The following is a 12,115-nucleotide window of genomic DNA, read 5'->3' as shown; positions in this document are numbered from 1 at the left end:
CTCCCTATTCAGCAGGCATTCTGCTTCTTCCTCTCCCTCTCCCCCTCTCCCCCTGCTCGTGCTCCTTCTTGCTCACTCTCTCTCAAATAAATAAATAAAATCTTCAGAAACAAACAAGCAAACTGGGGCTGCAGATGTGTTTTGTCTGGGGCCCATATTTAAAAAAAAAAAAAAAAAAAAAAACGAAAAAAACAAAAAACATTTTAAGTTGGGAGGTTTCACATGACAGCGCACGTTTCTAAGCTTCCCTGAATGAGCAGGTTAGCAACTCTGGGCCTACGGCTGAGCGTGGTGTTGCCCGGCCAGAGCAGCCTCCTTGGAGGCTCTTATGCTCCTCGCTTCCCACGTCCCCAATCCTCTGCATTGCCTGCCTGGCCTCAGCAGTCATATGAATTTGTGACCTTGATTTTCAGTCCCTGCTCTGTTTGTGGGTAAACTGAGGCCCAGAGGACAGAGCCCTTCCCCACAGCCCACCCAGGGAATCAGTGAGGCAAAGCTCTCCCTTGGCATTTTGCTGCCTCTTTTAGCAAGGAGAAAGCAGCCAGAGAGAAGGGAAGGGTTTCTTAAGTCTTCTGTAAACCCCAAAGGAATATCTTAATAGGTTCTTCTGAGGGACAGGGCTTGGCAGTGATTCCTAGAGCTCTGCTCCTGGCTTCTGGCCTTGGTGGGCCAAAGTTCTCATATCTTCCATCTAGGCTCCTTCCTGTTAGGTTGTGTAAGAAGGAGAGAACCTTGTCAGGCAACTCACTATGCTATCTTCCCACTGATGTGAAATGTTCCATGCACTCGGCAATTGTCCACTGGGCTCTCGCCACAATGTAGGGCTCTGCTGGCATTGGGGGATACGGTGGAGAATGGGGCAGCCCTGGACTCTGCCCTCACAGAGAGCAAGGATAGAGCCTGGGCCCCACAGTAGAGCCATTCTCAGTAAACCCCGCCAGTCCCTGGTCTCTAATTTCTTACCAAGAGAAGAAACACAGATTTGGGCATAACTGGAGTGTGAGAGGCTCTCAGGAGGAACCCCTTGCTAAGGACCCTGTGCCATCCAGCCTGGCCTTCAACAGCACCGCTCAGCTAGACAGCAGAGGTCTTGAGGCCAGGAGTGGAGTTGGCTGAAACAGGAAGTCAGCCCAGGCCAGATACCCTTCCTCCAGTCTTTCCACATGTGCAAAAGATGATCTCACCTCTCCCCTTCAGCCCAACAGGGAGAAAGCACATGCACTTTCCTCTTGGGTTCTCTTCCAAATGTAGTCAAGAGAGTAAGGTCATGCTGGTCTCCAAGCACAACCCATAAAAACTCTTGGCTTACCTGGCTTTTTGCTGACATGAGGGCTGGCCTTGGCTAGTAATGACCCTTTTCCTTATTATTTGTTCCTTATGCACGGGCTGCGGGCCAGACCCTTCACACACCTCACCTCCCTGGCTCCTCACCTGTGAGGTGCAGCCTCTTACTACTCCCGTCTTGCAGACAGCAGAATTGAGGCCCAGAGTGGGTAAGCAACTCACACAGTTAAATAGTGACTCCAGAACCTGAGGTGGTGATCATTACACTCCACTGCCTCCAGGGTCCCTCCTACACTCCCGAGGATTGCAAGATGGAAGGGGGGAATCCTACATCACACTCAGGTTCTTTGTGTTGTTGTGCTCCCTTTTTTTCTTTTTATATATCAGCAAAAACTAAAACCAGGAGAGCTTTGATTTTTATTTTGAATCTGAATCAACTGAAAAATCAAATCTGCTTCATGCCCAAGGGGCTGGCTGCTGTGGGGACCATTCATCCTCCCCATGTCCGTTTCCTCCATCACTACAGCTCAGCAGCTAGGCCATCAGCAATATCAGGAGGTAGAGAGGCAAGAGGAGATTGTCTATCTGCGTAGTGTACGCTTCTAGGAGGGACACGATGCTGATAGAGCCCAAAATCCAAGCATAACTGTAGTTTAGGTCCACTCCACTGTCAAAGATTAAAATCAGAGCTACAGAAATGATCTGGGCAAATATAGAGGTCATGGTCCCCTCAAAAGTCTTTTTGGTTCCAGGCCAGTGGATTTCCCCCATGGTGCTGCCAAAGATGGAGGCCACAGTGTCGCCCACACCCACAGCCAGGACCCCTGCATAGGGTACTAGGGCCCTTGCTCCCCCCAAGCTGCCCTTCTGTGTGCAGGGTCTGGGCACTAGCCAGATGGGAAGAGACATGCCCAGGAGCAGGTAAATGTGTGTCAGGATGAGTGGTCCACTGTCTCGTTCATCTAGGAAAAGGGACAGGAGGCTCCTCAGAGTGTGGCCCAGGGGCTTGATGCGGAAATAGCGCACGTACTCCAGGAAGATGAAGACTGCCAGACATATGGTGGCAGCTACATAAAGCAGTGTCCGGTCAAAGATGATACCCGGGATGTAGGTGGCCACCACAATGAAGTGGAAATACTTTCGGGTAATGGTGGGGGCCTGGTGCTTCTTGGACTCAGAAGATGACCGCTTGGCATTCTGGTAAAGTACCACCAGGCAGGCTAAAATGGCCAGCAGAGACCAGTAGACTAGGAGGTAGACGCGGGTCTCTGTCTGGAAGAGGAACTGTAGAAGCCAGAGCAGGGGGTTCTTGCGGATGAGCCGGTGCAGCCAGGGGAGGACCACGCCAAGGCCCAGCACACAGGTCATGAGGTGGAAGAAGATGGAGGAAGCCCAGGTACCTGAGTCCATGAAGACAAAGAGGGTGCTGAAGAAGATGCCCACCAGCACCATCCCGACCACTACCACCAGCAGGAAGAAATCCACTGGGTCTCCCTGGCTTTCCACCAGAGTCAGAGAGCGCTTGATGAGCTGGTTGAGCATAAAGCTGATGCCACCCAAAACAAGCAGTGCCTCCCCAGGGGTAAAGCAGCGGGGCAGCAGGTACAGCAGGATCATGTTGAGGTAGACGAAGATCAGCAGGACCTCCAGGACCTCGATCACCTCGCCCACACTGAGTGAGTGCTTCATGATATAAATGATGACACCTCCAGCCAAGCCTGAGATGACACAAGTGTTGGTGGGCACTGGGCGAGTGATGCCCAGGGCCAACACCGAAGAGAAGAGGGCCACTGCCATGCCAGTAGCTGCCACCACAATTCCAAAGCGCTCAAAGTATGGGTTCCCCACAGACTGGCAACGCTCCTTCATGACCAGTCCCAGCAAAGGCATGACCATTGATGCCGGCAGCAGACCACTGTTGGCGGACATGCGGAACTGGAAGACAGCGCTTCCCTGCTGTAGCAGCCGGTCCCACTTGTACTGGACGTAGAAAGCCTGCACTGCGAGAGCCACGGCGCACCACGAGTATCGGTCCCACACGGTTGCGTGGATGCTTAGCACCACCGCGAACACTACTGCTGACTCCGCCAGCACCGACCCGCTCAGCGGAGCCCCGGTCGCCGACGCCGGGGGAGCGTGCACTCGAGTCATGTCTCTTGACCTGGAGCCCCGGAGAAACCGGGGTGACTAGCGATGCCTTGGCCTCTGGGTCCCTCGAGCTCTGCCAAGCCTACAGCGGCAGTTTCACACAGCCAGCACCTTCTCTTATCGTTCTCCAGCTGGGAGGAGGGAAGCTCCACTGTAGGCAAGCCACTTTCTGAGGCTTCGGAACTGGCGCTCAGATATGCTCCGCCGCCTCGCACCTAGGACGTAGACGTTGCCACTCCGCTGCTCCCTTCACAGCCCCGGCAGCTCTCGCCGCGCGGTCCCCACCTCTCTGGGCGTCGCCATCTTGGCCTCGCCCGCCGTCACGTGACGAAAAGCCCTCCCCTCACAGCCCGGCCGGAGGCGAAGGGTCACGTGGGTGCGGCGTCTGGGGGCGGGGCTGGGGCGCGCGCGCGCGAAGATGGCGGCGGCCGCCGGCGAGCCGTGTGTGAGGTGAGGAGCGGGCCGAGTCCGCGGGGGTGGCTGTGAGGCGCGGGGTCCAAGTCGAGCGGAAGCCGGGCGGGACTTGCGGGCGAGATGTGGCGGCGGTAGCCGGGCGAAACCTGGCTAGGTGGACCGGCGCCGAGACGGGAGGCGGTTACGTCCAAACGGTCCCCGCGCGCGGGGATCTCGGGCGACTTCTCCAAGACGGGGTCGGTGCCTCACCCCTTCCCTCAGCGCCGGCCTCCCGTCTCCTCACCCAGTCTCTTTCCCTTCCTCCCTCCTTCCCACGGGCGCGTTTCTCGGCGCTCCGCCCCCCTCCCCCCGCGCTTCCTCGTCTGGCGTGACGCTCCCTCGAGGCGCGACGGGACGCTTCGCGGTCGCCCGGGGGAGCCCCCATCTCGGTCTCCGCCGTAGCCCGGTTGCCCTGCCCCGGCGACGTTCCCAGGTTCTTCCATGTGTTCCTTAGGAGTCTGTTCGTGTGTCGCCGAGCCACCTCCCTGCAGCTGCTGCTCTCTGCGCGCTGCCTTTCATTCATCCGTCTATTCGTGTCCTCCTGTATTGGTTCCATCCGCGGACGTGCCCGAATGCTTTAGGAGATCGTGGGCCCCGGACTGGTTTTTGGGGATGAGATGATGAAACGTTAAAAAGACCGAGACCGTCCTTACTTTATAGAGCGCTTACGAGCACCAGACCCTGCCAGACACGTTTGCTGTGCATTCGCTCATTGCATTCTCTCAAGTCCGTGAGGCACCTTCTCTTTTACAGATGACTCACAAATCCAGCTCAGAACTAGCCAGGTGGTGAGGCGAGGATTCAAACCGAGGTCCGCCTGGCTCCGAAGCTTTGACATGATCGCTGCGTCTCTATCTTCCACCTTCCCGCTTGAAGTGTCTCCCCTTGGCTCTACTACTGTCCTCCATCCTAAAATTCCACATCTCTGTCACTTACTGTGCCAGGACTCTTTCCCCCACGTTTCTGTGTGATGCGCTGCTGTATCCTCAACACCCAGAGGAGCATGTAATAGGTGCTCAGTAAATACTTATTGCAAGCATTGTCCATCTTCTCTGTAATCGCTTACTTTACCTCTGGGCTCTGGTGAGATTTTCTGCTTTGGGGTTTCCACTGGATTGCTTCTGAACTTTGCGGGGGACGTTTGCTTTTTCCTCCGTAGCTGTTTCATCTGGCAGCATTGTGGTCACTGTGCCCTCCTTTTCTTTCTGTCTTTCTTTCTTTTTTTTTTTTTTTAAAGATTTTATTTATCTATTTGACAGAGAGAGATCACAAGTAGGCAGAGAGGCAGGCAGAGAGAGAGGAGGAAGCAGGCTCCCTGCGGAGCAGAGAGCCTGATGCGGGGCTCCATCCCCAGGACCCTGAGATCATGACCTGAGCTGAAGGCAGCAGTTTAACCCACTGAGCCACCCAGGCACCCCACTGTGCCCTCCTTTTCTTAACATTTATTTCATCGTCGTTCTGGAGGTTGGGTAGGTTTAGCTCCTGCAGGGAAAGGCACCCTCTTCAATGAACAAGAACAAGGCAGGGGGCTAGTTTGCTTGAAAGATGCCTTGACATCTTTGGGAACCTACCAAACACACATGTGAAGTTGGAAAAAAATGACACTAGGGTTTCTAGGCACTGGCTGCTTTGCTCAGAGCATATATTACAGTGATCTTTCTTTTTGTGTTGGAAGGCACATTACAACAGCTGGACGACACCCAACAGCAGCCTTCTGTTTGAAATGCTTGGAGGTCTGGACTAAGAGAAAACTTAACATTTATTCCTGGTGCCTGCTGGTATGCAAGTGACCTCAGACAGTGCACTTTACCCCTGGAAACTGTTTCTCCAAATGAGTCCTTTTTAAAGTAGTGTTGAGGTGGCTCTAAAGCATGTAGGAGAATCCTTGTGTATGTTGATAGGGGCTGGCACTAATCAAAAATAGAATAATATACGTTAATCACTCAGAGTTTGGGGAATGTCCCTCAGGGTTTGGCAGTCAGTTAGAATATTGGCATTTTTAGGTATCTCTTGTGTTCTTCAGTTAATGTGTTTGTAGACGTTTGAGTGGTGTATGTGAATGAAAAACAAAACCAACAACAGCAGTTCCAAAAGCTTGTCGTTAAGCTTAAATCTCAGTTCACACAAGAGGCTTGTACCTAATCTGTGGAGTTAGGGCATCCATGGACAGTGGCCACTTTTATTATCTCCCTGTAGATTTTAACTGTGTTTCTCAAAAGAACTGTTTCAGAGTAGGTTGGCTGTGTTGCAGCTTTCTACCAAAAGGACTCCCATCCTAGAGGCTCTTCTTCCTCACCTCAAAGATTTACAACCATGTGGATCTCCCTAGGGAAGGTGATTTCCAGTTTTCATTGAGTCCAGTTCTTTTAGGAATGGAGTTCCATGTTGTCTCGTAGAACATTGGGCTGAAAGTCAATAACTTTTTATAACTTTACCTTTGAGGCAAGGTATTTAGTTTCTGTGGTTTTGTTTCTCCTCCAGATACTTAGTTCAGATTTATTGTGCAAATAAATGAGGCATACTATAGTACATATTTTGTTTCTTGAAGAAATACGTAGAAGATGTTTCCCTGAGGCTTTGGGTTGGGCATCACAGTTCCGGCTGTAGTTGTTGTGTCTTGAGATTCGCCTGCTAAACCTTCAGGTTCGGATTTGAGGTGAAGTCTTCTGTCACCCCCTGGGTCAGTTCCCAGTGGTCTCTCTCCTCTCTATTTTCTGTTTAACGTGGTTGTATTCCTTTGTAGTGTCTAATTCTTAGGATCATGCTTTTTATTACTTTCTGGTTTCTTGCTGATTTTATGTAATGTGTGCTTAATTAACATCCTTGGTCATTCCCAACACTAGATGAGGATCAGGAGGCTCTTAGCTTTATTTGTATCCCCCTTATTCCTAGACCAGAAAATGTCTAGGAATCAAAGAACCAGTGACATTTGTTTCCGCAAGGATTTCCTTCCTGATAAATTACCATTTTCTCCTTCTTTTTTAAAAAAAAGATCTATTTATTTATTTATTTGCAGGGGAGGAGTTGGGGGTAGGGGGAGAGGGAGAGAGAATCTTTTTTTTTTTTTTTTTTAAGATTTTATTTATTTATTTGAGAGAGAGAGACAGTGAGAGAGAGCATGAGCGAGGAGAAGGTCTGAGGGAGAAGCAGACTCCCCATGCAGCTGGGAGCCCGATACGGGACTCGATCCCGGGACTCTGGGATCATGACCTGAGCCGAAGGCAGTCGTCCAACCAACTGAGCCACCCAGGAGTCCCAGGGAGAGAGAATCTTAAGCCGACTCCCTGCTGAGCACAGTCTGACACGGGTCTTGATCCTGTGACCCTGAGATCATGACCAGAGCTGAAATCAAGAGTTCGATGCTCAACTGACTGAGCCAGCCAGGTGACCCCTACTGTTTTCTCCCTTATTCTGCCTTCTCTTGGCAATTGTGCATATCATACGGGTTTCCTAATTTTTCTGTTCCACTCGGATTGCTGGCATTGCAGGTCTAAAAGGGACTCCTGTCAATCTCCTTTGATACTTCATCCGCGTGTACTCCTTGAGCCCCTCTGTGCCGGCCACTGTGTTAGGGGTAGGTAGATGTTTGCCACTGGAGAACAGAAAGCCTCAGCTCCACCTTTGCTCGCTTGTAGGATGAATTCGTGAGTGCAGCTTGATGCAGCTTGCACTCTGGAGTCGTGCAAACCCGGGTTCAAGCACTGGCTCTATTATATGTTAGCTTTGTGACCCTACACAAATTATCTAACTACTTTTAAACCTTAATTTCCTGATGAGGTAATGGGGCTAATAAGAGGGTCAGCTTCATAAGTGAGTTTGCAGTTTGTTTTCAAAAAGTCAGAGTGTAAAATGCAGAACACAGTGCCTGCATGTTATAAATGGTCAATTAATGGTAATGCTAACAGTGCTTGCATATTATAAATTCTCAGTGTTAGCTCTTTTTATTATTAAAAGCTCCTTTTCAATAGAGATTATTGTTTTTGACTTTTTTTTTTTTTTAAGATTTTATTTATTTATGACAGAGAGGTAGCGAGAGAGGGAACACAAGCACTGGGGAGCGCAAGCACGGAAGAAGCAGGCTCCGCACTGAGCAGAGAGCCCGAGTGGGGCTTGATTCCAGGACTCCCAGGACACTGGGATTGTTACCTGAGCTGAAGGCAGACGCTTTAACGACTGAGCTGCCCAGGTGCCCTTGTTTTTGACATCTTATAACAAAAGGAGTTTAACAGGACACGGTTTTGCCAATAAAAAAATTTCTTGTTCTTGCCAACAAAAATTTTAATTTTTAAAGAAAACTTTTTTTTTCCTTTTTTTTTTTTTTTTGAGTAGTAAGTGTAAATCTTGTTTAGTAGCAGAATCTTTCTCTTCCCTTCTCTCCTCCCAAAAAGAGGCTAATATTGCAAACATAAAAGAGAGAGGGTCTATACTGACCAGGTCTTTTACCTGCTGCTCTGAAACAAATTGATACCCTGGAGCAGTGGTGATTTAGGAATTCATCGGTGTAGTCGTTTTAAAATAAAGATTGCCAGGTGCCTTGGTGGCTCAGTGGGTTAAGGGTCTGCCTTTGGCTCAGGTTGTGATCTCTGGGTCCTGGGAGCGGGTCCTGGGATCGAGTCTTGCTTCCGGTTCCCTGCCCAGTGGGGAGTCTGCTTCTCCCTCTCCCTCTGCCCTTCCCTCTGTGTTCACATACACACATATTCTCTCTCAAATAAATAAAACTCTTAAAAAATAAAATGTATATTTCCCATGCCCAAACTTTGAGAAATAGTAGCTCTAGGCTGTGACCATGGAATCTAGGATTCCATGGTGTTGCTGTGTTGTTCTTGGGTGACTTCACATATTTGAGAAACACTCTTTCAGGATATTTTACTAAAAAAAGAAGAAGCAGCATGGGGCACCTGACTGGCTCAGTCGATAGAGCATGCGACTCTTGATCTCAGGGTTGTGAGTTTGAGTTCCACTTTGGGTGTAAAGATTACTTAAAAACAAAATCTTAAAAAGAAAAAAAAAAAAGGCAAAATTCTATAGATTTTGGTATAATCAACACCTACAGCTTGAATTTGACAAAACAAGAAATTCTGGGCCCTGGCAGCAGGTCCTTGAGTGTGGGCTGTGGTCTTCGTAGTTTCTTCTGGGAATCACTGCTACTTCGCTCACTAGAGGTCTAAGTTCTGAAAGCAAATGTGGATAAATTAAAGCTAAGTGATGTCCAGGCTTTTTGAAATTGGAAGATGGATGACCAAGAGTGATTTATTTGCTCAGGCATACAAATACCTTCAGTTAATGATAAATTTCTTTCCATTAATATGAGTGTACTCTTAGCCCCATTATTAGCTATGTGTTATATAGTAGGAATCTAATACATTCTGTGCAAGTCAGAAGCTGTCCTTGGTCAAATTCAAGTAGATGCCATTTTAAATAAAGCCCTTCCTTAATTTTTTGTTAATTCAGATTTATCAGGGCGCCTGGGTGGCTCAGTGGGTTAAGCCGCTGCCTTCGGCTCAGGTCATGATCTCAGAGTATTGGGATCGAGTCCCACATCGGGCTCCCTGCTCAGCAGAGAGCCTGCTTCCCTCTCTCTCTGCCTGCCTCTCCATCTACTTGTGATTTCTCTCTGTCAAATAAATAAATAAAATCTTTAAAAAAAAAAATTCAGGGGCGCCTGGGTGGCTCAGTGGGTTAAGCTGCTGCCTTCGGCTCAGGTCATGATCTCAGGGTCCTGGGATTGAGTCCCGCATCGGGCTCTCTGCTCAGCAGGGAGCCTGCTTCCTCCTCTCTCTCTTTCTCTGCCTGCCTCTCTGCCTACTTGTGATTTCTCTCTGTCAAATAAATAAATAAATAATCTTTTAAAAAAAAAATTCAGATTTATCAAACAAGTAAGTTAGATGACAATTTTTCTCTTTACAAAAGGCAGTCTTACTTTAAAATTTTACTATAAATTTCTTTAAATGGTGAGCTTACTTCTGTTTTTAATTACTTAGGGCTTGGTTTACTCAATGTTTTAATATACATTTTCAATAAAGAGTCCTATTTGTTCATTTACTAGGTCTAATATCCAGATTTTTGAAGAGTGAATGCTGTTTTGTCATCAGAAAAATGATTAGCGATCACACAGAGCCATTGTGGGAGCTGGTGTCTATTGATGTGGCAGGACTCAAGTGTTTTCTTAAAAGCATTAATGCTGAGAAAAGAGATTTATAATTTTAAGTGTGTTTAAATTTCTTTTGAGGGGAAAATCTGGACTCTTTTTGGGGAGGGTGGTAAAGATTTTTATTTTTGAGTAATCTACACCCAAGGTGTGCTTTGAGTTAGCAACCCTGACATTAAGAGTTGTATGCTCCACCCACTGAGCCAGCCAGATGCCCCCTGAAAGAAAAAAAAAATTTTTTTAAGATTTAATTTATTTGACAGAGAGATCACAAGTAGGCAGAGAGGCGGGGAGGGGGGAAGCAGGCTCCCTGCTGAACAGAGAGCTCGACGTGGGGCTTGATCCGAGGACCCTGAGATCATGACCTGTGCTGAAGGCAGAGGCTCAACCCACTGAGCCACCTATGCACCCCAAAAATTTTAAGTAGAGCCAGTGCTTGGTGTTAGTTTTTAATGGGAAAAACATTTTTCAGTTTATCCTCATAGTTAAGAGAGCTTGTGTCCTTTTTGTTAAATGTTTAGTATATCTTCTTAGACCTTTTCGTTTTCTCTGCAGGCAGGCTTTCTAAGCAGTTTTAATTTTTTAGAAATCTTTATTTATTTATTTATTTATTTATTTATTTTTGGAGAGATGGGGAGAGAGAGTGGGTGGGGGGCAGAGGGAGAGGGAGAAAATCTCAAAGTGCCTCCATGCTGAACTTGGAGCCTGACTCAGGGCTCCATCCCACAACCCTGAGATCACGACTTGAGCCAAAATCAAGAGTCAAACATTTACCTGACTGAGCCACCCAGGTACATCTTGGGAGAATTTTTTTTTTTTAAAGATTTTATTTATTTATTTGACAAACAAATCACAAGTAGGCAGAGAGGCAGGCACGGGAAGGCGAGTGGTGGGGGTGGGAAGCAGTCTCCCCGCTGAGCGGAGAGCCTGATGCGGGGCTCAATCCCAGGACCCTGAGATCATGACTGAGCCGAAGGCAGAGTGTTAACTCACTGAGCCACCCAGGTGCCCCTCTTGGGAGAATTTCTTAATGGCTACATTTTGAAATTCAGTTCTAGACTTTAAAAAACCCTATAACTTGTTTCCTGAAGTTGAAAGGCAAGGATGACGGAAGGAACATGGGTAAGCATGTAGTGGAGAGTATATTTGAAGAGCTCACAGGGGCAGGGACTATAATGTGTTTTTATGTGTCTTACACAGTGTTTGGCACCTAGTGGCAATTAATAAATGAACAAATATAGTACCACTTATGACCATTAGACTTTTTTTGATTGAGAAAGTGAATCATATCATGCATTTAGAAAATTTTCTGGAGACACCTGTCTGGCTCAGTCAGTAGAGCATTTAATTCTTGATCTTATGGTCATGAGTTTGGGCCCCACATTGGGTATAAAGATAACTTAAATAAATAAGTCCTTTTTTTTTTTTTAAGATTTTATTTATTTATTTGACAGAGATTATAAGTAGGCAGAGAGGCAGGAAGAAACAGAGAGAGGGGAAGCCGACTCCCCACTGAGCAGAGAGCCCAATGCAGGGCTCTATCCCAGAACCCTGGGATCATGACCCAAGCTGAAGGCAGAGGCTTTAACCCACTGAGCTACCCAGGCGCCCCAATAAATAAATCTTAAAAGAAGTTTCTGAAGGTGATGAGGGGGTTGAAATATACATAGTCCTTTTCTACATTCTCCTTTTTACTCCCTACATTTAATGTAAAGGGAGGAGAGAAATCGATACACTGATGTGCCTTAGCATAGGAGATGTAAGATAATTCATTAACTATTTATTACATTCTAAAATGTACATTTTTTCATATTTTAATGCCCCTGATGTTGCATGCATTTTATTATTGATGGCTGGTAGGACATAAATAATCATGTATCCTGCAATTAACGGCATCTTAAATGCATTAAAATACAGTAGCCATCCTCCTTTTTAACAAGCATCTGCTTAGTTTAGGTTATATGTCAAGTTCTTAATTTTTATTTTGAACTCAGACTTCTAAGAACAATATAATGGGAATAATGTCCAGAATTTTAACGAATTATTTTGTACATTGAGTTTCCTGGTTTCAGAGAATAAACA

At 47.4% G+C, this 12,115-nt stretch overlaps 2 protein-coding genes across 2 annotated transcripts in view; one reads left to right on the top strand and one right to left on the bottom strand.

Moving 5' to 3' along the window:
* Positions 1-1,742: 1,742 nt before the first annotated feature.
* DOLK (dolichol kinase) lies at positions 1,743-3,751 on the bottom strand. Its single transcript, XM_059143390.1, has one exon. It carries the CDS (start codon positions 3,433-3,435, stop codon positions 1,819-1,821), a length of 1,617 nt encoding a protein of 538 aa, XP_058999373.1. The 5' UTR covers positions 3,436-3,751; the 3' UTR covers positions 1,743-1,818.
* A 25-nt stretch (positions 3,752-3,776) lies between these two features.
* The window catches only part of NUP188 (nucleoporin 188), a 49,665-nt gene continuing 41,326 nt past the window's right edge, over positions 3,777-12,115 (top strand). Inside the window, exon 1 of the mRNA XM_059143389.1 lies at positions 3,777-3,882. Within this exon, the coding sequence (XP_058999372.1) occupies positions 3,851-3,882 (32 nt within the window). The 5' untranslated portion in view covers positions 3,777-3,850. The remainder of the gene's footprint in view (positions 3,883-12,115) is intronic.

This window comes from Mustela lutreola, chromosome 12 (assembly GCF_030435805.1).
Source record: "Mustela lutreola isolate mMusLut2 chromosome 12, mMusLut2.pri, whole genome shotgun sequence".
Taxonomy (NCBI): domain Eukaryota; kingdom Metazoa; phylum Chordata; class Mammalia; order Carnivora; family Mustelidae; genus Mustela; species Mustela lutreola.
Note: the sequence above shows the minus strand (reverse complement) of the source record. Positions and strands in the feature narration are given on the sequence as shown.

What these genes read in the sequence shown, in the direction of transcription:
- DOLK (XM_059143390.1), bottom strand. Translation starts at nt 3,435, where the DNA reads ATGACTCGAGTGCACGCTCCCCCGGCGTCGGCGACCGGGGCTCCGCTG.